Raw genomic sequence first — 23,071 nt, 5'->3', positions numbered from 1 at the left:
TAGAAAGTCCCAGATTACAGATATGCACACCGTTACTGGGCATATTCATCAATAGATTAATCTTTTTTATAAAAGATAAACTATCTCAAAGTAATAATGGTGGATATGCACTGAGCAATATCCCAGAAAGAAAAAATACTGAGACACCAAATGTACCAGATTTCAGCAATAAACTCTCCTAAACTAAAAGTTTCTTTGCATGTAGTAGGAAGAAAAAGGTAACTATTACCTAATAGCTGCTATCCCATGTCCAATTTCATGTACAACACCACTAATGAGGACTGCAGCGAAGAAATAGGTCAGTTGGTTGACAGGTAAATTTATACCAGGAACCTGTTCATAGACACAATAATAAATACACACTTGAGCACCAAGAGATCATGATGTTCACTCTGTATTAAAGCGTAAACCTCCAAGCTGAATGTTCTATAAGGTAAAAGCAATATAAATATCAACAGTTCAATTCTCAATTTCTAACATAATAAAAAGCAAAAACGCGAGTCAGTTTTTTGCAGGGCTTCGAACCTGTTATTTCTGGTTTGACCTCCCTGCCGATAATCTGCATTTCCACCCCAATTCTGATTCAGTATATCTGGGGTAGAAATGCAAATTCTCAGCAGGCGGTTGAACCGGAAATAACTGGTCCAAAGCCCTGGTTTTTTTAATGAGGCAGTTTCTCATAAGGAGCACAAAACCTACAAAACCAATCTAAAGAGAATGGGAAACACGAGGTTAAAAAGTTGAAATTAGCTTCCTGAAGTCTTCACCATGGGAAAGGATTAGAGAGCCCAGCAAAGTGCACAGGAATGCAGAGCGACAGTGAAGGAGTCAGCAGCTGATCCACCCTCAAGGGCTGGATGCCAGATTTGGGAGTTCTTGTTCAAACTCCTAGACCTTCCTCTGAATTGTTATTGCAAGGTTCCAAATGCCTATGCTAAGTAATACAGGATGCTCCCCCCGCCCCCCAACCAATGAGTTTCATTGCAATATTCTCAAGTTATATGAGTGTTGGTAATCAAAGCTAGGGCAATCAAGTGCCTTATTGATGTGGGAGCATCGTGCCCTCCATTTCTTCTATTTCATCAGTCTGTCCATTACATTAGTCAGAAAAAGAGTGACAAAAAGATACATAAACATTATATTGAAATAGAAATTTCAGGCTGAAAGTACATCTGGAACACAGAAATGTGAAGGACATCTGAAGAAGCGAGAGTTGCCTTGCAATCATGTACTCCTAAAATGTGCGTGCATGTGTATAACACTGCACACTCAAGGGAAATTTGCTATTGTAAGGGCTGCACTGTAATTTTTGTTTTTTTGTAGCCAAGAATCTTTCTGTAAGATAAATAACTACTCATGAGTTATATTATCTCTTAAGGAGAGATTCTGTAAGTTAGGCTAAGCACTAGGCATCATTAATACAGTTTACATATTGAGCATTTATTTCTCACAGTCCAGGAACTGGGATCCAAAAGTTATCCTTCTGGAGGAAATTTCTTCCTTCTTTTATTAATTATTATTTTAAATTACTTACAAAATTTAATGCAGGAAAATTGGAAAACTCAAAACTAAAATCTTGCTCTCAAAGCACAAAACAAAAACACATTGTCAACATTTTAATGCATGTCCTTCTAGTCTTTTCATGTACACATATCTTTAAAAATTATACTGCTATTATAAATATGGTTTTGAAACCTGTCCCTTTTACTTAACAATATCATGGACATTTTCCCATGAATATTTTCTGGCTCAACATTTTTTTTTTTTAATTTTACCATGTTTTAGGTGAAGTTTACAGGGTAAATTAGTTTCTCATTCAAAACTTTATACACCAATTGTTTTGTGACATTGATTGCAATCCCCACAATGTGTCAGCACTCTCTCCCTTTCCACCCTCGGTTCCCCGTGTCCATTCATCCGGTTCCTGTCCCTTCCAGCCTTCTTATCATTGCTTTTGGGCAGGTGTAGCCCATTTGGTCTCGTATACTTGATTGAACTAAGAAGCATGTCCTTCACGTGTGTTATTGTTTGTTGTATAGGTCTGTCTAATCTTTGGCTGAAGAGTAGACTTTGGGAGTGGCTTCGATTCTGAGTTAGAAGGGTGTCCAGGGGCCATAGTCCCCGGGGTTCCTCCAGTCTCTGTCAGACCAGTAACTCTGGTCTTTTTTTTGTGAATTTGAATTTTGTTCTGTATTTTTTCTCCCGCTCTTTTATTTCTTTTTTAAATTTTAATTCAGTTGGAGTTTATTTTTGTGCAGAACAGACGAATGTCACTTGGTAAGCCTCCTTTAGTAACTGAAGAGAAGGTTCAAATAATGCCACTTAGATCACTTTCTAAATTCCATTAATTCCAAGTGCCCTTTCCCTGATTATAAAACTAGTTTTCATAATCATCACTTTTAATGTATGCATAATATTCCATTAAGTGACAATCCCATCATTTATTTAACCATTCTTCACTTATTAGATATTTTGGTTGTTTCCAATTCTTCATAATAATAATGTTAGAACAAAGAGTTTGATGAATACTGTTTTTTTCCCCTATATCTGCAAGTGGTTCCTTAAGCTAGAGTCCCAGATGTGGAAGTCAGGGTCAAAGGATATGGAAACTTTTATGATGCTCATTATCGTAAATCCTCTTTGAACCTAGAGCCTACTAAGCTCCTTTTCTCAGGAACACCAATGTCTCTTTTTCTACATACCCACTGCACTCCCATGTTGTCGGGGGCCTGCCTGTTCAGCTTACTAAGTTTTCTTTTCTCTGATCGCTCTCTAAATTTACATACTTACGATAAATTTTCGTACATTCTCTCTCTATCACAAGGTATCCTGGTTACCTTACCTACAATTCAAATAAATCAGTAAGCTTGATTCAGTAGGACACTGGTTCCCTCTCTTTTATTATTTTATGGATGAAATAAAGAGAGAAAGTAAGGACTTGAGCGAATGACTATACCAACAGATGGTAGGTCTTACTTATTTGCTGGCTACAGTACTGGATTGCCCATCTGTCCCTGCCATGATCACACAGGGTATTAGATGTACCAGAATACTGATCTCTCAATAACGCAGAGTGCCAGGTTTTGGGGAATTAATACAGAACAAGACAGTAGGAAATTATACAATAAAGAGAAGGTACACTCTCTAAGCTTCAAGAGCTCATTATCAAAGTCAGGAGACATCACACCCTTAAAATGATACATAAAATAGACAGTGGGCAGCAGAGGGCAGCTGACTTCTTTTCATTAAAATTTTATTGTGGTAAAACATACAAAGCAAAAAATGTGCCATTTTAACCGTTTTTAAGTGTACAATTCAGTGACATAATTACATTCACCATGTTGTACGACTATCACCACTATCCATTTCCAGAAGTTTTTCATCACCACACACAGAAACTCAGTGCCTCTTCAGCAATAACTCTCCATTCTCCCCTCCCCGTGCTGACTTAATGATTACCAAAGTACAACTCTCCTAAAAAGCTGATATTTTGGTGAGCTCTATGAATAAACTGAGAAGCAAACTGCAGAAACAATTTCTTCTCAAAACATGGAAGATTTTGCCATTCTAATCCTATCAAACAGGCCAATGATCATATTTCCTCCAAATCTGCTTCCTTCTCTTGTATTCAGTTTGTTGATGAACAATAACCAATTGCATAACCTGAGAATCATCCTAAACTCTTCCTTCTCCGTCCAGCCTCACACTCAATTAATCACCAACGTCTGAGAACGCTATTCCAAAAGATCACTTGAATCCATCCCCTTCATTCTCCTTGCCACTAATTTAGCTTAGGTCTTTAACAATTGTAACATGATAAATTACTCCAGTTACCCTCTTATATGGTCTCCCCATGTTTGGTCTAACACTACTTTGGTCCATTTTGCATTAACTGGTAAAATCAAAACTTCTTAGAATGGTCCTTTGTAATCTGGTCCCTATAAGACCTATAACACCATCTCATCTCCTGCACCGTCTTGTTCTCTTACTGCCACTCCTAACTCGTTCTTCTAACACATTCCCCCTAGACACAGGTCAAAATTACTTATATCACAGATGACATGATACTATGTATAGAAAATACCAAAGAATTGAAAAGAAAGCTACCAGAGCTAATAAATAACTCAGCAAAGTGGCAGAGTACAAGATCAATACACGGAAATCAGATGTGTTTCTAGACACCCAGCAACAAACAATCTGAAAAGGAAATTAAGAAAACATTCCTTTTATATTATAGCATCTAAAAGATAATATATCTAAGAATAAATTTAACCAAGGAGGTGAAAGACCTTTACACTGAAAAATATAAAACGCTGCTGAAAGAAGTTAAAGGAGAACTAAACAAATAAATGGAAAGACATCTTATGTTCATGGATTGGAGGACTTAATGTTGTTAAGATATTAATTCTACACAAAGTGATTTACAGATGTAACACAATTCTTATTACAATTCCAACCGTCTGTATTGCAGAAATGGAAAAGAGGATCCTCAAATTCATATGGAATTAATTGCAAGGGGCCCGAATAGCCATAACAATTTTGAAAAAAGAACAAAGTAGGAGGACTCACATTGCCTGATTTCAAAACATATTACAAAGCTACAGTAATCAAAGCAGTGTAGTACTGGCGTAAGGATGGTCATATAAACCAATGAAACAGAATTGAGACTCCAGAAATAAACTCATATATCTATGGCCAATTAATTTTTTTTATAAGGGTGCTAAATCCATTCAATGGGGAAAAGAATAGTCTGTTTAACAAATGATGCTGGGACAACTGGATTTCTACATGGAAAAGAATGAATTTGGACCATACTTCACACCATATAAAAAAAATTAATTCAAAATGGATCAGTGACCCAAATATAAGAGCTAAAACCATAAAACTCTTAGAAGAAAATATAGGGGTAAATCTTCAGGACCTTCTTTTAGGTAATGGATTTTTAGCTATGATATCGAAAGCACAACAAAAGGCAAAACAGATAAATTGGATTTCATCAAAATTAAAAACTTTTATGCGTCAAAGGACTTGATCAACAAAGTGAAGAGACAACCTACAGACTGGGAGAAAATGTGGGAACCATATACTGGATAAGGGTTTAATATCTAGAATATATAAAGAACTCTTAGAATTTAACAACAAAAAGACCAATAACCCAATTTAAAAATGGGGCAAAGAGGCTACCATTACTGAATATTGAAAGATCTATAGCAGAATCCTGATTAAAAGGGGGAAAATACAGAACAGAACTGTAAATTCTCATGGATCCCAACTTTCTGGAGTCATGGAGGCTAGATGAACCCCTGAAACTATCACCCTGAGATCATCTTTAAACTGTAAACCAAATATATCCCCTGAAGTCTTCTTAAAACCAAACTATAGGTTAGCTTAACTAGTAAAGAATGTCTGCCTTGAGCACTGTGCTCTTTTAAGATCTAGCTATATGGGATCAAACTGACAACAGCAACTCAGAAGATTAGACAGGAAGCTTAGGGGGCAGTGAGTTTATATTAATGAGGGAGGACTAATTCAGAAAATGAAGGTGAGAACTCAACTCAAAGAACATAATCAATGTCACTGAACTGTACATGTAGAAACTGTTGAATTAGTTTGTGTTTTGCTGTGTATTCTCAACAACAACAACAAAATAAGTAAAACTAAAAAAAATGGGCAAGGGACTTGAATAGACATTTCTCCAAATAAGATATACAAATGGCCAATAAGCACATGAAAAGATGCTTATCTTATCATTAGCACTACGGAAATGCGAATCACAACCACAATGAGATACTTTACACCCACTAGGATGGCTATTATTAAAAAAAAGAAAAACTGGAACACTGGTACATTGCTAGTGGGACTGTAAAATGGTGCAGCCACTGTGGAAATAGTTCGGTGATTCCTCAAAAAGTTAAACATAGAATTAGCATACAACCCAGCAATTTCACTCCTAAGTACATACCCAAAAGAACTGACAGCAGCGATTCAGACACATGTACACCAATGTTCACTGCAGCATTATTCACAATAGCTAAAAGGTGGAAACAACCTAAGTGCCCATCAATAGATGAATGGATAAACAAAATGTGGTATATATATACAATAGAGTTATCATTCAGCCATTAACAGAAATGAAATTTGGATACATGTCATCACATGGACGAACTCTGAAAGCACTGCTGACTGAAATAAGTCAGACATAAAAGAAAGAATACTGTATTATCCTACTTATATGAAATATCTAGAATAGGCAAATACATTGAGACAAAAGATTAGCGGTACCAGTGGCTGGCGGGAGGGGAAAACGGGCAGTTAGGAAGAAAGTAATAATAAAAGAATGATTTGGGTCTAGGATCTCAATGATTTTGCTGATGGGGCATATTATTGAAAGTGCTGTTGTTGTTGTTGTTAGATGCCTTTGAGTTGGTTGTGACTCATAGTGACCCAACTTACAATAGAATGAAACACAGCCAGGTCCCTCGCCATCCTCACAATCGTTGATATGTTTAGGCCATTGTTGCAGCCACTGTGTCAATTAATCTCATTGAGGGTCTTCCTCTTTTTCACTAACCCTCTACTTCACCAAGTATGATGTTCTTCTCTAGGGACTGATCCCTCCTGGTAACACGTCCAAAGTACGTGAGACAAAGTCTCGTCATCCTCGCTTCTAAGGAGCATTCTGGCTGTACTTCTTCCAAGACAGATTTGTTCGTTCTTTTGGCAGTCAATGGTATGTTCAATATTCTTCACCAACACCATAATTCAAATGCATCAATTCTTCTTCAGTCTTCCTCACTGTCCAGCTTTTGAATGCATAGGAGGCCACTGAAAATACCATGGCTTGGGTCAGGTGCACCTTAGTCCTTAAAGTGACATCTTTGCTTCTTAACACTTTAAAGGGGACTTTTGCAGCAGATTTGCCCAATGCAATGCATCGTTTGATTTCTTGACTGGTGCTTCCGTGGGTGTTGATTGTGGATCTAAGTAAGATGAAAACCTTGACGACTTCAATCTTTTCTCTGTTTATCATGATGTTACTTATTGGTCCAGTTGTGAAAATTTTTGTTTTACTTTATGTTGAGGTATAATCCATAATGAAGGCTGTAGTCTTTGATCTTCATCAGTAAGTGCTTCAAGTCCTCTTCACTTTCAGCAAATAAGATTGTATCATCTGCACATCACAGGTTGTTAATGAGTCTTCCTCCAATTCTGATCCCACATTCTTCTTCCTTATATAGTTCAGTTTCTCAGATTGTTTGCTCAGCATACAGACTGAATAAGTATGGTGAAAGGATACAAGCCTGACGCACACCTCTCCTGACTTTAAACCACGTAGTATCCCCCTGTTCTGTTCGAAGGACTGCCTCTTGGTCTATGCACAGATTCCTCATGAGCACAATTAAATATTCTGGAATTCCCATTCTTCGCAATGTTATCCATAATTTGTTATGATCCACACAGTCGAAAGCCTTTGCATAGTCAATAAAACACAGGTAAACACCTTTCTGGTATTCTCTGCTTTCAGCCAAGATGCATCTGACATGAGCAATGATATCTCTCATTCGCTGTCCTCTTCTGAATCCAGCTTGAATTCCTGGTAGTTCCCTGTCAATGTACTGCTGCAACCATTTTTTGGATGATCTTCAGCAGAATTTTACTTGCATAAGATATTAATGATATTGTTTGATAATTTTTGCATTCTGTTGGATCACCTTTCTTTGGAATGGGCACACATACGGATCTCTTTCAGTCAGTTAGTGACTGTAATATATTAAAAAAATTATAGTTCCCTGAAGAATTATTGGTCTTTCTTAAGAGGAGTAGAGCATAATGTTGCGTAGGCTCTAATGTCAGTGGTACGTGACTGTGACCACAGGCAAGTTATTTAACATCTCTGTGCCTTGATTTTCTCATCAGTAAATTATTGTTGCAAGAATAAAATGGGCACAAAAAACCTCACACAAGAAGCACTGCATATTTACTATGTTTTATTATTACTATTATTATTCCCTCTGCCTTTCCATGTTATATGGCTCCCCGTATTACTGGGATGCTCAATTTCTATCTTCTTTTCCCAGGATATGTGGACTCTGCTCCTCCTTCTCTTGAAGCTACCGTTTACTCTCTTTCCAGTGTGAGGCATACCTCAGCATCCCTTCTCTCTGGTTCCCACAGCACCTTTGGTTAGTTTGATGGCTAACTGTAGCACAATCATAGCAGCTCTCCCTCTAGATTGAAAGGTCTATGAGTGCTGGGATTTGATTCTGTTCCTGGTATAAGCAGGACCCAGCACATGGCCAGAAGGCAGAATACACATAATAAATGTTTGCTGCAGAAATAAATAATCTTATCTGGGGCTTCAGCTGGTGAATCTTTTAAACGTCCTAGAAAGAGCTATTACTATGGCAGAGATGATCGTTCTCTACAAATGACTTCTAAATCTCCCTATAGTAACCTAGCCTAGTAGAGGCCACAAATAGATAAGTTTAAAAAAAAAAAAAAAAAAACAAGAAAGGAAAAAAGTCTATTACTGACCCTTAAACAGTCTATTCCATTAATGAGAACATTATTAAAACCATTACATCCATGACTCATAAAAATGGGAACTATAAATGTACAAATTTAACACAGAAGTTAGCCAATGCTTGTACACTGAAAACTATAAAATATTACTGAAAGAAATAAAAACCACTTAAATAAATGGAATGACACTCTGTGTTCATGGACTGGAAGACTTAATATTGTTAAGATGGTGTTATGGATTGAATTGTGTCCCCCAGAAATCTGTGTCTAGGCCATGATCCCCAATATTGTGATTGTCCTCCATTTTGTCATCTTTCCTTGTGTTGTAAATTCTGCCTCTATGATGTTAATGAGGCAGGATTAGAGGCAGTTATGTTAATGAGGCAGGACTCAATTTACAAGACTAGGTGGTGTCTTAAGCCAGTCTCTTTTGAGATATAAAGGAGAGAAGTGAGCAGAGAGACAGGGGGACCTCATACCACCAAGAAAGTAGTGCCAGGAGCAGAGTGCATCCTTTGGACCTGGGGTCCCTGCGTGGAAAAGCTCATACACCAGGGGAAGATTGATGACAAGGACCTTCCTCCAGTGCTGACAGAGAAAGCCTTCCCCTGGAGGTGGCACCCTGAATTCGGACTTCTAGCCTACTAGACTGTAAGAGAATAAATTTCTGTTTGTTAAAGCTATCCGCTTGTGGTATTTCTGTTATAGCAGCATTAGATAACTAAGACAGATAACAATACCACCCAAAGCAATCTATAGATTCAACACAATGCCCATCAAAATTCTAATACCGTTCTTTGTAGAAACTGAATCCTCTAATTTTTATGGAACTGCAAGGGGCCCTGAACAGCCAAAGCACTCTTGAAAAAGAACAAAAAAGTAGAGGACTCACACTCCTGATTTCAAAACATACTACAAAGCTACAGTAATCAAAACAGTCTGGTACTGGTATACTAACAGACATATAGACCAATGGAATAGAATTGAGAGTCCAGAAATAAATCCATACATCTATGGTCAACTGATTTTTGACAAGAGTGCTAAGTCCATTCAATGGGTAAAGAATAGTCTCTTTAATAAATGGTGCTAGAACAACTGGATTTCCATATACAGGAGAATGAAGCTGGACCCATACTTCATACCACATGTGAAAATTAAACCAAAATGGATCAACGACCTAAATGTAAGAACTAAAACCATAAAATGCTTAGAAGAAAACGTAAGGGATCTAGTCTTTGACAATGGTTTCTTAGATATGACACCAAAAGCATGGACAAGAAAAGACAATATATAAATTGGAATTCATCAAAATTAAAAACTTTTGTGCATCAAAGGACTTGATCAGCAAAGAGACAACCTACAGATTGGGAGAAAAATTTTGGGAACCAATATTGGTTAAGAGTTTAATGTCCAGAGTATATAAACAACTCCTACAATTTATAACAAACAGACAACCCAATCAAAATAGGCAAAGGACTTGAACAGACATTTCACCAAAGAAGATATATAAATGGCCAACAAGCACATGAAAAGATGCTCAATGTCATGAGTCATTAGGAAAGTGATAAAACAACAACAACAAAAAGAAAACAACAGGTGTTGGTGAGAAGGTGGAGAAATTGGATCCCTCATCCACTGTGAGTGGAATTGTAAAATGGTGTAGCCACTGTGGAAAACAGTTTGGCGACTCCTCAAAAAGTTGACATGCCATTACCACATGACCTAGAAATTCCACTCCTAGGTATACACCCAAAAGAATTGAAAGCAGGAATGCAAATAGATACTTGTACACCAATGTTCACTGCAGCACTTTTCACAATAGCCAAAAGGTGGAAACAACTCAAGTGTCTATCAACAGATGAATAGATGAATGGATACACAAAATGTGGTACATATGCTAAAGGTTTGGGGTCACTGCTAACCGAAAGGCTGGCAGTTTGAACACACCTAGCAGCAACAAGAAAAAAAGGCCTGGCAATCTGCTTCCGTAAAGATTACAGCCAATAAAACCTGACGGAGCTCAGTTCTACCCTGTGACGCATGGGGCTGCCATGAGTCAGAATTGACTCAATGGCAATAGTTTTTTTTTTTTTTTTTAATATATGTGGCATACATACTACGGAATATCACTCAGCCATTAAGAGAAATGAAGTCCTGATACATGCAACACATATAAACCTTGAAAACATTATGCTGAGTGAAATAAGTCAGTCACAAAAGGACAAATACTATATTTGAAATATCTGAAATATCTAGAACAAGCAAATTTATAGAGACCAAAGTTCATTAGTGGTTACCAGGGGCAGGAGGGACGGGGAAAGGGGGAGTCATTGCTTAGGGAGCAGTGAGTTTCTGTTAAGGGTGATGAAAAAATTGGAAATGGATAGCGGTGATGGTTGCACAACATGATAAATAAAACTAATGTCACTGAATTGTACATATAAAAAATGCTGAATTGGCCAATGTTTTGTTATACGCATTTCTGCCACCAAAAAGAAAAAAAGTTAGCCAATGGTAAAGCCCCCTTCCAAACTCTGGAGACATAATCGATAAAGTATAGGTACACACAATGCTTTAAAGTGAGAATCATTATAAGGAGCTTACAATCTAAGGAGTACAACTTAGCACATTATTGTTCACATCAAGAAATCACACTGACCATTCAGAAAGGTCTTATACCTTTAATTAAAAAGATTATCAGTTAGACTCTGAAAGCCATGAAGAGGAAAGGGAAGCACTTTGCAAAGGATTAAAATACAATTTATTTATACATTATAGAGCGTTTAAACCAGCGTGTTTATTCCTTGATAGCAACAATCTTTTAACATCTCAAGAAGATGATGTGAACTAAATCGAATATCTGTAATTGTTGATAGCCTTGATAGAGGCCCATTTGTTCTACTACTACTAAATACTGAGGTAATGTCTTGCTATATTCTTATTAATGTTTTTGTTAAAGCATATAATTTAAAAAACTGTGAGGCTTGTACTGTATTTTTTTCACAAATAATGCATGCATTATACACTTTCTGCCAACTGTGCAACCCCCTGCGTTATTTTCATAAGCACGCTGTGCCAATTTTGTTTTATATGTTGCTGACTTCAATTGACACTAAGAAGACATAATTAAACTATGAAATAAGCAGACCTAATATAACCTAATGGTTTCACTTAAGATGATCTGATAAGGTTTTCACATTAAATTGTTGAGCTAATGTGCTGTAATTATCAACTTAAATTAACAGAAACAAGCACACAGTTTTGATTGTTATTTTCTGATTACTGGGGGACTACTAAACTCGATTCATGACTTCTTGACCATGGCTTATACTTTTATTATAATTATGGCCAAAAGTAACATTTTTGGACGATTTTTATACACATAAGCAGGAGATTTAATGAAAATGAACAGAACAAAAGATTTACAATATGATTTACTATAATATGGGATGACAGGCGAATGAGGCTCAAATTCACTTCTGGAAATGTCACTAGACATGTGTGGTATATGCATGGGCATGCTATGCCTGAACTGTTTTACTTAATTTCATCATTTCTGTGCATTATCTGCATGTGTGTGTTATTTACATGGGCACGTCATTTACGAAAAACACGGTAATTTATTTTAATATTTATATTATAGATAGGAATTATACTATACAGGAGAAACATCTTATATCTATATTTCAACAAAGTTATTTAAAGAAAAAAGAAGGTACTTACCACAACTTGCAGCACCTGTTCGTTGTGAATTGAGGAGGAGGAGGAAGAGGAAGAAGAGGAAGAGGAGGAGGAAGAGGAAGAGGAGGAGGAAGAAGAGGAGGAGGAGGAAGAATAAGATGAAGAAGAGTCGGCCATCATTTGTGCCAAAGTCTGCATCAATGTTTTTCCAAGGAGGAAAAAAGAGCTAAACATGGCAATTACTCCAAACACCATTCCAAAATTGAACCTGCCAAAAGGAAAAAAAATCATGTAAATGGATAATTCCTCACAATTCATGAAGGAACACATTTATCAGCTAGCCACATTTCATAGCTTCAAAATAATTGCTAACAATTTCAATAACTCTGCATCTTTTTCCTACCTGAACTTCAGATACTTGACTGAAGCACAAGCACTAGTCTACTTAAGCCATTCTAATAATTTATAATTCTGTGATAACTGAAGAGGCTGAATATCGTTCACAATAAAAAATAGTGTCTGTTTCCTCTCCTGTCTTTTGCACATGTACATATCATTGTTTTGATCTTGTTCTCATATGGTAACGAAAAAAGCTCTTTCTTATAGACAGCATCTTTTTCATCTACCAATTCTAGTGTTTGCATTTTTATTTTAGTTTTATCTTGTGATAAATTACTCTAAACATTAATGTGGTAAGATATAACAATAGTTTCTTTCTTCTGCTGTTTTAACAATTAAAAGTTGCCCTTCTATAGTTGGGAAAAATCTATTACTTATTCTGCTAACTTAAAAAACAACTTTTTACTGTGGCAAAGTATATACAACATAAAACCTGCCATTTTACCTGCTAACTTTTTCATAAGTGGTGTTTTTCAAGGAACTTACCATTTCACCTAAATTGTCAAATGTATAGGTGTAGAACTGTTCACAATAGTCTTATTTTTTTTTTTAATGTCTATAGAATCTGTAGTAATGTCCTATTTTTCACTTTTGATTTTTGGTTACTTGTGTTTTCTTTCTTTCTTGATCAGTCATGGTAGGGGTTTATTAATCTTTTCAAAGAGCCAACTTTTGGCTTTGCCGATTTTCTCTACTGTAGGTTTATTTTCTATTTCATTGATTTCTGCTCTTTTATTACTTCCTTCCTTCTACTTTGTTTCCTTTGATTTGCTCTTGCATTTTCTGCTAACTTTTTGATGATCTGATTGTTTACATTTAACTCTATTCCTTTTGGAACTAAATTTTTAACAAAAAGGAATTTTAGACAACCTCCCTCCCCCCATACTAGAAATTCTCTGAACCACAGAACCTGTCAGTGTTAGGGCATCCTAGAGATCACTGTAAACCCCTTAACTGTAAATACCATAAATTCTTCGGATTTTTAATGTATGCAAAAACACAACGATGCAATCCCATAAGTAAATATAAAACCAGAAATTTCTTATACTGTCAACCTTTTAAAACTCAGTAGATTGAAAAATGATTGATAATAGCTAAGTTAACAAGTTATTTCTCATCACCACAACGACTATTTCAAATCAAAAAGAGAAGATAAATACCATTGGTAAAGCAGCCTTGCTTTCCGCCGTCCCCAACTGTAAAAGGTACGATTGAAAACAGCAGTTTGCCATCTTATGTGAAAAGGGGAGATGCTCAATCCATTGTTTTCCAGCCAGTCTTCATAAGAATGCTTAAAATAGACAGATGACTAGAAGAAAAAGAAAAAATTCCATTCAATTTTGAATAACAATTTATAATGTTTTAGAAAATAAAAAAAAAGTATTTTCTAAAGGAAATCAAGACACTGACTGCTCAAATGTTTATAATTTTAAAGCTTTATGTTCATTCTTGAGGATTTTAAAGGAAGGGTCTCAGATTAGCTCGTCTGCTGAAGATACGGTCTGGCAAACCACGGCCCATGGGCCATATTTAGGTGATAGCCCGTTTTCGTATAGCCTGTGAGCTAAGAATTGTTTTTACATTTTAACAGGATGGTAAAAACAACCAAACCAAACAAACTATCCATCCAAGAATATGAAACAGAGACCCTTCATGGCCCACAAAGCCTAAAATATTTACTACCTGGCCCTTTACAGAAAAAGTTTGCCGACCCCAACTTAGAACAGCATCGTCCAAAAGAAGCATAATGCAAGACACATGTGATTTTAAATTTCCTAGCAGCCACATTTAAAAAAGTAAACAGAAATAGGTGAGACAAATTTTAATTAATTTAATAATGTTTTCTTTAACCCAAAGTATCCAAATATTATACATTCAACATGTAATTAATTTCAAAAAATTGGGATACTTCATTCTTTTTTTGTACCAAGTCTTTGAAATCGGTGTGAACTTACACTTACAGCACATCTCAATTCGGACTAGCCACATTTCAAATGCTTAACAGTCACCTTATTGGACAGCGCAGGTCTAGAAGCCATTACCACAGGAAAAAAAAGGGGTCTTGTGCTATAATTTAAAAAGACCCCAGCAACCAATGCAACAGAAGGGTCAGGTTAGTTGGAATCAGTGCTTTCTATCTTCTGAGTAACAACACTAAGAAGTTAGGCTGACTTTAATCATGTAAAAGTACAAAACTTATCTAAAGCCATCTTTGTCTCGGTGACCTCTCGCTTCAATTTTCTGGGGTTGGGGGGATAGATGCTTATATGCAGCCCTAACAAGAGTTTTAGCTTCTGGGAAGTTTGAAGTCCCTGACTTATGTAGGATTTTGGATATCAGGTTGTGTAATACACCTGACACTGATCCCTATTTCCACAGTTAAAGTAAGTATAGTAAGTACTCTTACTGATGCCCATTTATCTGAGAAACTTATCTGTTCCTAGAAGGATACTTCAGCCCTATCACTGTTATTAAAAAATAACCTGAGTCTGAATATAGGTGTTTATTTGCCATTGGATCTGTATATTCTCTGCCCTTGTCTTCTGGAGAAGTTTTAAAAATCTTTTTGTTTCCCAGGAGTTGGAAAAGGAGAGAGACACACCCCTTCAGCAGAGGAAATCCTAGAAGAACAAAGGGTGGAATGGCAGACCAAGCTGGAAACGGAGAAGTTGAAGGTGCAGGCTCCAAAAAAATCCAAGTCTCTCCATCATGGAGCAGATACTCTGAATGAGTATCAGGTCTTTTGCTCACAGGATCTTGTTCTCTTAGGGAGCAGGAGTTGTCACTGAAATTAAAGGGACATCCTGATCACCTCACACATTTGACCAGAGACTGCAGAGGTTTGTAAAGTCCTTTTTATTTTGGATTTTTTCATATATGCAACACGAAGACATCATGTGGCTTTTTTTTTAAACAACAAAATCATTGTTTAAAGAAGCAGTGGCTTGGACTGCTTATAATATGCTGAACACTATGCCAAGAACTTTACATCAGTGCTTCGCAAACACAAACACGCAGCTGGGGATCTTGTTAAGATGTAGATTCTGATTCTGTAGGTCGGGGTAAAGCCTGAGATTCTGCATTTCTAGTAAGCTCCCACATAAAGCAATACTACTGGTCCTTGAACCTCAGGTTGAGCAGCAAGGTGTAATGTGGATGAACTAATGTAATCCTTTCTACAATTTCAGGAGATCTTTACTATTATTACCACTATATTAAAGATAAGAAACCGAGACATAGAGAGTAGTTTGCCCAAAGTCCCAACGTCTAGGAAATGGCAGAGTACAGCCCTTGCTGTAACTACTACACTGTATAACCTCCTGCACTTCCCAAGTTCAAAGGCAATAAAGAAGTACAAGTCTCATTTCATTTTACTTTTAAATCTAAAACACACAATGCCAAACTATAGTATTCCATTTAAAAGGTATTCACAACATTAAGATTCTACTATTCACAATGGGAATGTTTTAAACATTCGAGAATTTACGGCTAGATTTTATTCCACACATACAGTCGTTCCTCCCCTCATCCCCATTCAACTCCAAAAAGTTGCCTGAAGCAAGTGCTCAGATTTTGCTACCCTTTCCAAGTAAGTGAAGAGTGAACCCTTCCACCCAGGGTGTGTGTATGGGTGAGGGAGGGGGAAAGACGTTGGTGTGAAGGAGATGCAGGGTGCAAAAGTACAAGTTTAAGTAGTCGGAAACTAGTTAATCTAAATCTCTGCTACTTAATTACCCTACTTTGAAGTATGGTTTGAGGGGAGCAGCTTCGGTAGCACTTGGGAACTTGTAGAAATGCACAATTTTAGACCCCACCCGAGACAGACCAACTGAATCAGAATCTGCATTTTAACCGGAAGTCCAGATGATGTTATGCACATTCAAGTTTGAGACCACTGCTCTAAATCACTTGATTCATTCTAATATCACAATCTATAGAGGGTAGTGGTGACCTTAAAGACAATGAGGGAAAACAACGCCTTTTCTAAGCAGACGCTTTATTTTTCTCCTCAGTGTACTGCCGCCGGGTCTGATGGACCTTATCCCTCCTCAGTCCGCCACCGGCGCCTCCCGGGCAGGAACCGGCACAAAGACTGCGGCAGCGACAGCCCGCGGGCCGCCACACCCCTCCTGCTGCGGACCTTGCTTTATTTACTCCACGGGGCCGAGGCACTGCATGGAAGGCCGTACGTGGGCACGAGCCGCGCGGCTTCCAGCCCGGGAGGCGCGAGGCAGGGTAAGAGAAAGAAGGCCTCGGGCGACGCAGGGCCTTGCGCCTCCGGCCCTGGGCCCCGCGGGCTTGGGACTCAGGCCCGAGGCCCTCACCTTCAGTACCAAGTCGGTCAGGTAGACGGCAGTCCAGCCGCCCACCACCACCACCACCAGCGACACCGGAATCATAGCGGCGGCGGCGGCGGCACTGGAGGGAAGGCGTGCCCTGGCGTCTTCCTCCCTGTGATCCGCAACGAGCCGGCCGCGCGGCGCCTACAATCCCAGCATCCTCGAAGGAACCAAGGTGCCTCCGGTTCCTTTCTCGCAGTGGTTTCGTTTCCCTCCGGACTCTTCTGGCGAGGCACGCGGACGTCCGTACGCCCGCCGGAAAAGGCGCGGGGACTTAGTTTCGTGGTACACTCGGGTGCTGCAGTCGTGGCGTTACCTCGGCGTCTGATTCCAGTTCTCCAGCGATTAGCCCTCTATCGATTTCTTACGCTTTGGCCCTCGCTTCTGTCTGCTATCCATCCTCACCGGTTCTGCTTTGGGGTTTGCTGTTCTTTTTAATCTAGTGAGGGTGTGGGGGTCATCTGAAGTAATAATTGTCTCCGCCTCCTCGACCCGGCCACAGTTACCCAGATTTATTTAAGTTAATTGAGTCAAGTATGTTGGTGCTTGTTATTGAAGTGTAATTTACATATTGTGAAATCATTTATACAAATCTCAGCTGCCCATCTCGATGAGTTTGAACATTCCATCTTCTCAGGAAGTTCCCTCGTGCCGTTTCCCAGTCAGTCACCCCCCACCAGCAGCGTTCTGATTTTTTGTTTTTTAACTTTATGTAAATGCGATCATACAATAAGTACTCTTGGATTTGGCTTATTTCGCTCAACATAATATTTTTGAGATTTATCCATATTGCTAGTTAAATTAGGTTGTTCTCTCAACATCTTCCATTATAAAATTTGAGTTGGCGCCACGGTTAAAAAAAAAAAGCTCTGAACATCTGCACATATTTTTATGTTGACATATACCTGATTATATATTGGACTAAAGCAGTGGTTCTTAACCTTGGCTGCACATTAGGATCACCAGGGGGCTTTTAAGATTCCCTATACCCATTCTGTAGCCTAGACCAATTAAATCAATCTGTGGATGTGACCTAAGTATCGGTATTTTTTAAGCTCAGGTCATTTCACTATGCAGCCAAGGCTGAGAACCACTGAACTAGATTAACGGGAAGAAAAAATAATATTTACCGAGTGTTTTTTTTTTTTTTTCATTCTCTCCATGTTTAAATCTTTAAAAATTATCATTTTAAATTTTCTGGAAAAGCATCATGAGCAATAATAATACTAATACCAAAATAAGAATTGTTAGGTGCCGTTGAGTTGGCTCCGACCGATGGCTACCCTACGTACAACAGAACAGAATATCCTGTCCTAGCCATCCTCGTGTTCTTTGGTATGCTCGAGTCCATTGTTGCAGCCACTATGTATTTTGAGTGCCTTCCAACATAGGGGGCTCGTCTTCCAGCACTATATCAGACAATATTCTATTGTGATCCATAGGATTTTCATTGGCTAATTTTTGGAAGTAGATTGGCAGGCCTTTCTTCCTAGTCTGTCTTAGTCTGGTAGCTCTGCTAAAACCTGTCCACCCTGGGTGACCTTGCTGGTATTTCAAATACTAGTGGCATAGCTGCCAGCATCATAGAAACAAGCCACCACAGTACGACAAGCTGACGGGCTTATACCAAAATATCAAGAACATAATGCTATCTTAAGTATCCCAAATAAAAATGCACCTTCAACCCTTCAAAGTGAAAATACAATACCAGGAACCTATATTATAGAAATTGCTTCTCATTTGCCTTACTTATCCATACTTTTCCTAAAGTTTTAATCATTTAGCAACATATTTCTCTAGCTTCAAGAAACTTCAAGTTTCAGTCTTAAATCTTCTTGCATTTCTATGTATATATGTGTTGTTATAAATTGTTTAAGTTTATTTAAATTTCTTTTACACTTATTTAGTTTTGTGAATTTTGAATAATATTTTTTAGTTCCTCTAATTGAGGATGGCAAATACAGACTGAAACAGATGAAAATATGTTTACTGTTCAAAAATTCACAAAACCAGTAAGCGTGAAAAATTTAAATAATTTTACTTTCAAATGATGTTTTCTGTAAGTTTGTAGAATTTATACTTCTAAAGTTATTAAAGCTTAAAACTGCACTGAGTCTATTGGTGCATTATTGTATTTGAACTGACCTTTGTTCGCTCTTATATAATGGCTGTAATTTTTAACAATATTCTTCCCCGGGAGGAGAATATTTACTTAAGAATGGAAATGTCTTCTCACTTGTTAGCCTGAAGCCTTGCTAAGACAAGTACCAGCTACCATGTGGCTATCTGATAACCCAAAATATGTAGGAAATGAGTTGATTGTGCTTTTCTTTTCTCAACCTAAAAATTTAGTTATTCAACTGGTGTTCTCATCAGGAACCCAGCAGTCAGAACAAAACACTAGATTGAATCCTGCTGGTTGCTGGAATTTAGCAGCAGAGCAAGCCAGCTGGTGGCAGCAGAAGAGACAAGATAGAAGATGCAAGATGGCAGCAAAGAATGCCTGAATTCCCAAAGATCATGGTATTCTTCCTTAGAATAAATTTGTGACTTAATTTGCACATCACTTTACGTTTTTTTCAAGTAACTTTTTAAATTTTTTATTTTATTGTTGTACTTTAAGTGAAAGTTTACAATTCAAGTTAGTCTCTCATACAAAAATTTATACATACTTTTTTATGTGACCCTAATTGCTCTCTTTATACTGTGATAGCACCTTCCTCCTTTCCACTCCTGATTTCCCATGTCCATTCAACCAGCTCCTGATGCTCTTTGCCTACAAGTAACTTTTATGTAAAGGACACATAGTCAAGCTTTCATTCATATCATTTTTATTTAGTATATTATTCTTAGACACCAAATATACATTTTGACTCTATGCAAAATAGCTGCATGTTAAAAATATTTGACTAAAACAGAATATCACCATTATATAATAAACTTCTGAGATACAACAATAAACATAGAACATAAAAATTAAATATTAAATTTTTTATCTTATTACAATTTTATTATTAAAAATGTTGGTATTCAAATTTTTAAAAGTTTTTTTTACTTAACATTTTTATATATTTTTTATTGTGCTTTAAGTGAAAGTTTACAGTTCAAGTCGGTTTCTCATACAAAAATTTATACACACATTGCTATGTGACCCTAGCTGCTCTCAAAAATATGGAACGCTTCACGAATTTGCATGTCATCCTTGTGCAGGGGCCATGCTAATCTTCTCTGTATTGTTCCAATTTTAGAATATGTGCTGCTGAAGCGAGTGCTCAATTTTTTTAAAAGTTTTTTAACGATACATTCAGTAATATTTATTGCTCATTAATGTAAGCTGATAGTTTCCTTCTGGGGGCATTGTACTCTACATTTATGGCACTGAATTGCATCAGTTAGAATAAGCTATGTTATGCTTTGGAAACAAACCCTAAAATCCCAGTGGCTTAAAACAGCAAGAATTTATTTTTCTTCATGCTACGTATCCGTCAAGGAGCCCTGGTTGCACAGTGGTTAAAGCACTTGGCTGCTAATCAGAAGGTCGGCGGTTGGAACCTGTCAGCCACTCTGCAGAGAAAGATGTGGCAGGCTGCTGCCGTAAAGATTTACAGCCTTGGAAACCCTATAGGGCAGTTCTACTCTGTCCTATAGGTTCGTTATGAGTCAGAATCGACTGAATGGCAGTGGGTTTGTTTTGGTTTTTATGTATCCATGATGGATAACTTAGCAGGATGTTCCAGTGGGAGGATAGCAGGCTGATGGAGACTCCACCTTTTTATCATGCCCACATCTCAACGTGAGGCTTCAGGGTTCGCTGAGGCAGCGAAAGAGAGGACTAGGAGTCTACCATCAGCAGTTAAATACTGCACCCCAGATACACATGTTACTTCCAGTTATATTTCTTTGGCCAAAGCTAGTCAAATAGCTGTGCCTACCTTAAAGGGCTGCTGTTGTGTGCTGTGGAGTCATTCCAACTCAGAGACCCTATAGGACAGAGTAGAACTGCCCCATAGGGTTTCCTAGGCTGTAATCTTTACGGGGAAAAGGAGCACTGGTGGTGCAGTGGTTAAGCTTGGCTACTAACCAAAAGGTTGGCAGTTCGATCCCGCCAGCCACTCCTTGGAAGAAAGATGTGGCAGACATAACAGCAGTCTGCTTCTGTAAAAATTACAGCCTTGGAAAGCCTGTGGGGGCAGTTCTATTCTGTCCAGTAGGGTTGCTATGAGTCGGAATCACCTCGATGGCGGTGCGTTTGGTGTTTTTGGTTTGGTTAATCTTTACGGGAGCAGATCACCATGTCTTTTCTCCCATGGAGTGGCAGGTGGGTTCAAACTGCCGACCTTTTGGTTAGCAGCCCAGCACTTAACCATTGTGCCAGCAGGGCTCCTTACTTAAAGGGCAGGGTGACATAGGTCAACCGCTGGATGACCTATGTCCGGTGATTTTGGTTCCTAGGTAACACTTAGGGGATGAGGCCATCTGCCGGTCGACCTGGTCTCTTACCGTGCATGCACAGGATTCTAGTTCTGATTGGCTGATCTAAAGGACAGCTACAAGCAGACAGATTAGGAGGAAGCAAACAGCATTCACACCCTTCTCTTTCTAGACAAAATTTTTAACCGACATAACTTGTCGTTTAAAGCCTTTTCTGTCCCTAGCTGGTCTCAGCATTATCACATAAATATATGCTCCCTTTCACCTAAGGAGGGTAGAGTAGCAGATAATGTTTGGTTAGTGTCTTAGTTACTTAATGCTTCTGGAACACAAATACCACAAGTGGGTGGCTTTAAAGAACAGAAATTTATTTTCTCACAGTTCTGGAGGCTAAAAGTCCAAATCAGGGTCTTGGCCTTGTTGATTCCTTCCTTGTTGGTAGCTCTGGGTGTTCCTTGGTATTCCTTATAGACGATTCTCACATGGCATCTGCCTTCTCAGTTGTTTGCCTGCATCTGGGTCTTATCTGCTCCTTGTAACTCAGAAGTGACTAGGTTTAGGACACTACCCTACACTGATACAGCCTCATTAACATAACAAAGGAAACCCTATTTCCAAACAGGATCACATCCACAGGTATACAGGTTAGAATTCCAACACATATTTTGGGGAGACACAATTCAATCCATAACAGTTAGCTCTGCCATTATGGGATACTGCGAGTGTTGGTGCTACCACAAAATTACTCAGCTTTCCTTTTTCTTTGATAGGAACTGAGTAAGTAAGGTAAAGACACATCTCCATTTTAAATCCTAGTCTTGGTGTGGTTGCTGATGATGGTACAGTTTGATTGAAGCAGCCCCTCACCTAGAAGCTTCCAGTACAACTTGAAGAAAATATTTCCTGAATCTTTTCAGAAAGTGTTTTCCTCACTTGTATTTTTATTTCTAATATTTTTTGCATGCACTTGTGGCTTTACACAGTCACTTGACTAAACTTTGTTCTTAAACCTTGGTTCTACAAATGTGGCAATGGAGCAATATAATTGGTTTTCAAGAAGCCAGTCCTCCCTGTCTTCCCATCTGCATTTCAGTTTCAATGCATGCATACCAGTATCAGCATCTTCCTGGAGTAGAATGACAAGAGAATCTTTTCAGCAGCTATCATGCAAGAAATACTTGTGTTCTGAAAGCGTTAGTTTGGTTACTTCTTTCTCAGGTCCAGCAAGCAAACTGTTTTCTCTACTATCAGTTTTAATAAGTTATGACATGTTGTTCTCATCTAAAAATTATATTATTTTGGTTTTGTTCAAGAAGGCTTTTGTCAAAACGGCATGGGGGTGGTATCTGACCTCCTCCAGCCCCGCAAGGGGGAAGGAGAACCAAGATCAACAGTGCAAGGCTGACTTCCATGAGGCAGAGGCCAGACAAGCCTCCTCTCTCCGGCACCTTTACGAATTCTAACACCAACTGCCCCTCCCACAGCACTCTCTACTGGGTTTGATAATTCATTGCAATGGCCACACAGAACTCACAGACCATACTCACAATTATGGGGTTTATTAGGAAAGTAATAGGTTACAGTTCAGGCTCAGGAACGCTCAAGATACAATTCTTCCATCAGGATAGCTTCTTCCCAGCTGTGCTTGCAGGCACGCCTCTCCCTGGCCCTAGGTCTCTCCCCAAAGGCACTCAGTT

General features: G+C 38.3%; 1 protein-coding gene and 1 non-coding gene across 2 annotated transcripts in view; both read right to left on the bottom strand.

Annotated features, from left to right (window-relative positions):
- Nucleotides 1-17,092, bottom strand: part of MBTPS2 (membrane bound transcription factor peptidase, site 2) — a 53,864-nt gene extending 36,772 nt beyond the window's left edge. The window contains exons 1-4 of the mRNA XM_004382846.2: nt 16,929-17,092; nt 13,764-13,912; nt 12,247-12,472; nt 230-333 (exon numbers count right to left, since the gene is read on the bottom strand). Of these exons, the coding sequence (XP_004382903.1) occupies nt 230-333; nt 12,247-12,472; nt 13,764-13,912; nt 16,929-17,003 (554 nt within the window). The 5' untranslated portion in view covers nt 17,004-17,092. The remainder of the gene's footprint in view (nt 1-229; nt 334-12,246; nt 12,473-13,763; nt 13,913-16,928) is intronic.
- A 3,016-nt stretch (nt 17,093-20,108) lies between these two features.
- On the bottom strand, nt 20,109-20,215 carry LOC111821718 (U6 spliceosomal RNA). Its single transcript, XR_002825066.1, has one exon. It is a non-coding gene; the product is annotated as a U6 spliceosomal RNA (small nuclear RNA).
- Between the last annotated feature and the right edge of the window lie 2,856 nt (nt 20,216-23,071).

The sequence above is a fragment of the Trichechus manatus genome, unplaced genomic scaffold, assembly GCF_000243295.1.
Source record: "Trichechus manatus latirostris isolate Lorelei unplaced genomic scaffold, TriManLat1.0 scaffold00100, whole genome shotgun sequence".
Lineage (NCBI taxonomy): Eukaryota > Metazoa > Chordata > Mammalia > Sirenia > Trichechidae > Trichechus > Trichechus manatus.
The sequence above is the reverse complement of the archived record's forward strand: the minus strand, read 5'-3'. Positions and strand labels throughout refer to the sequence as shown.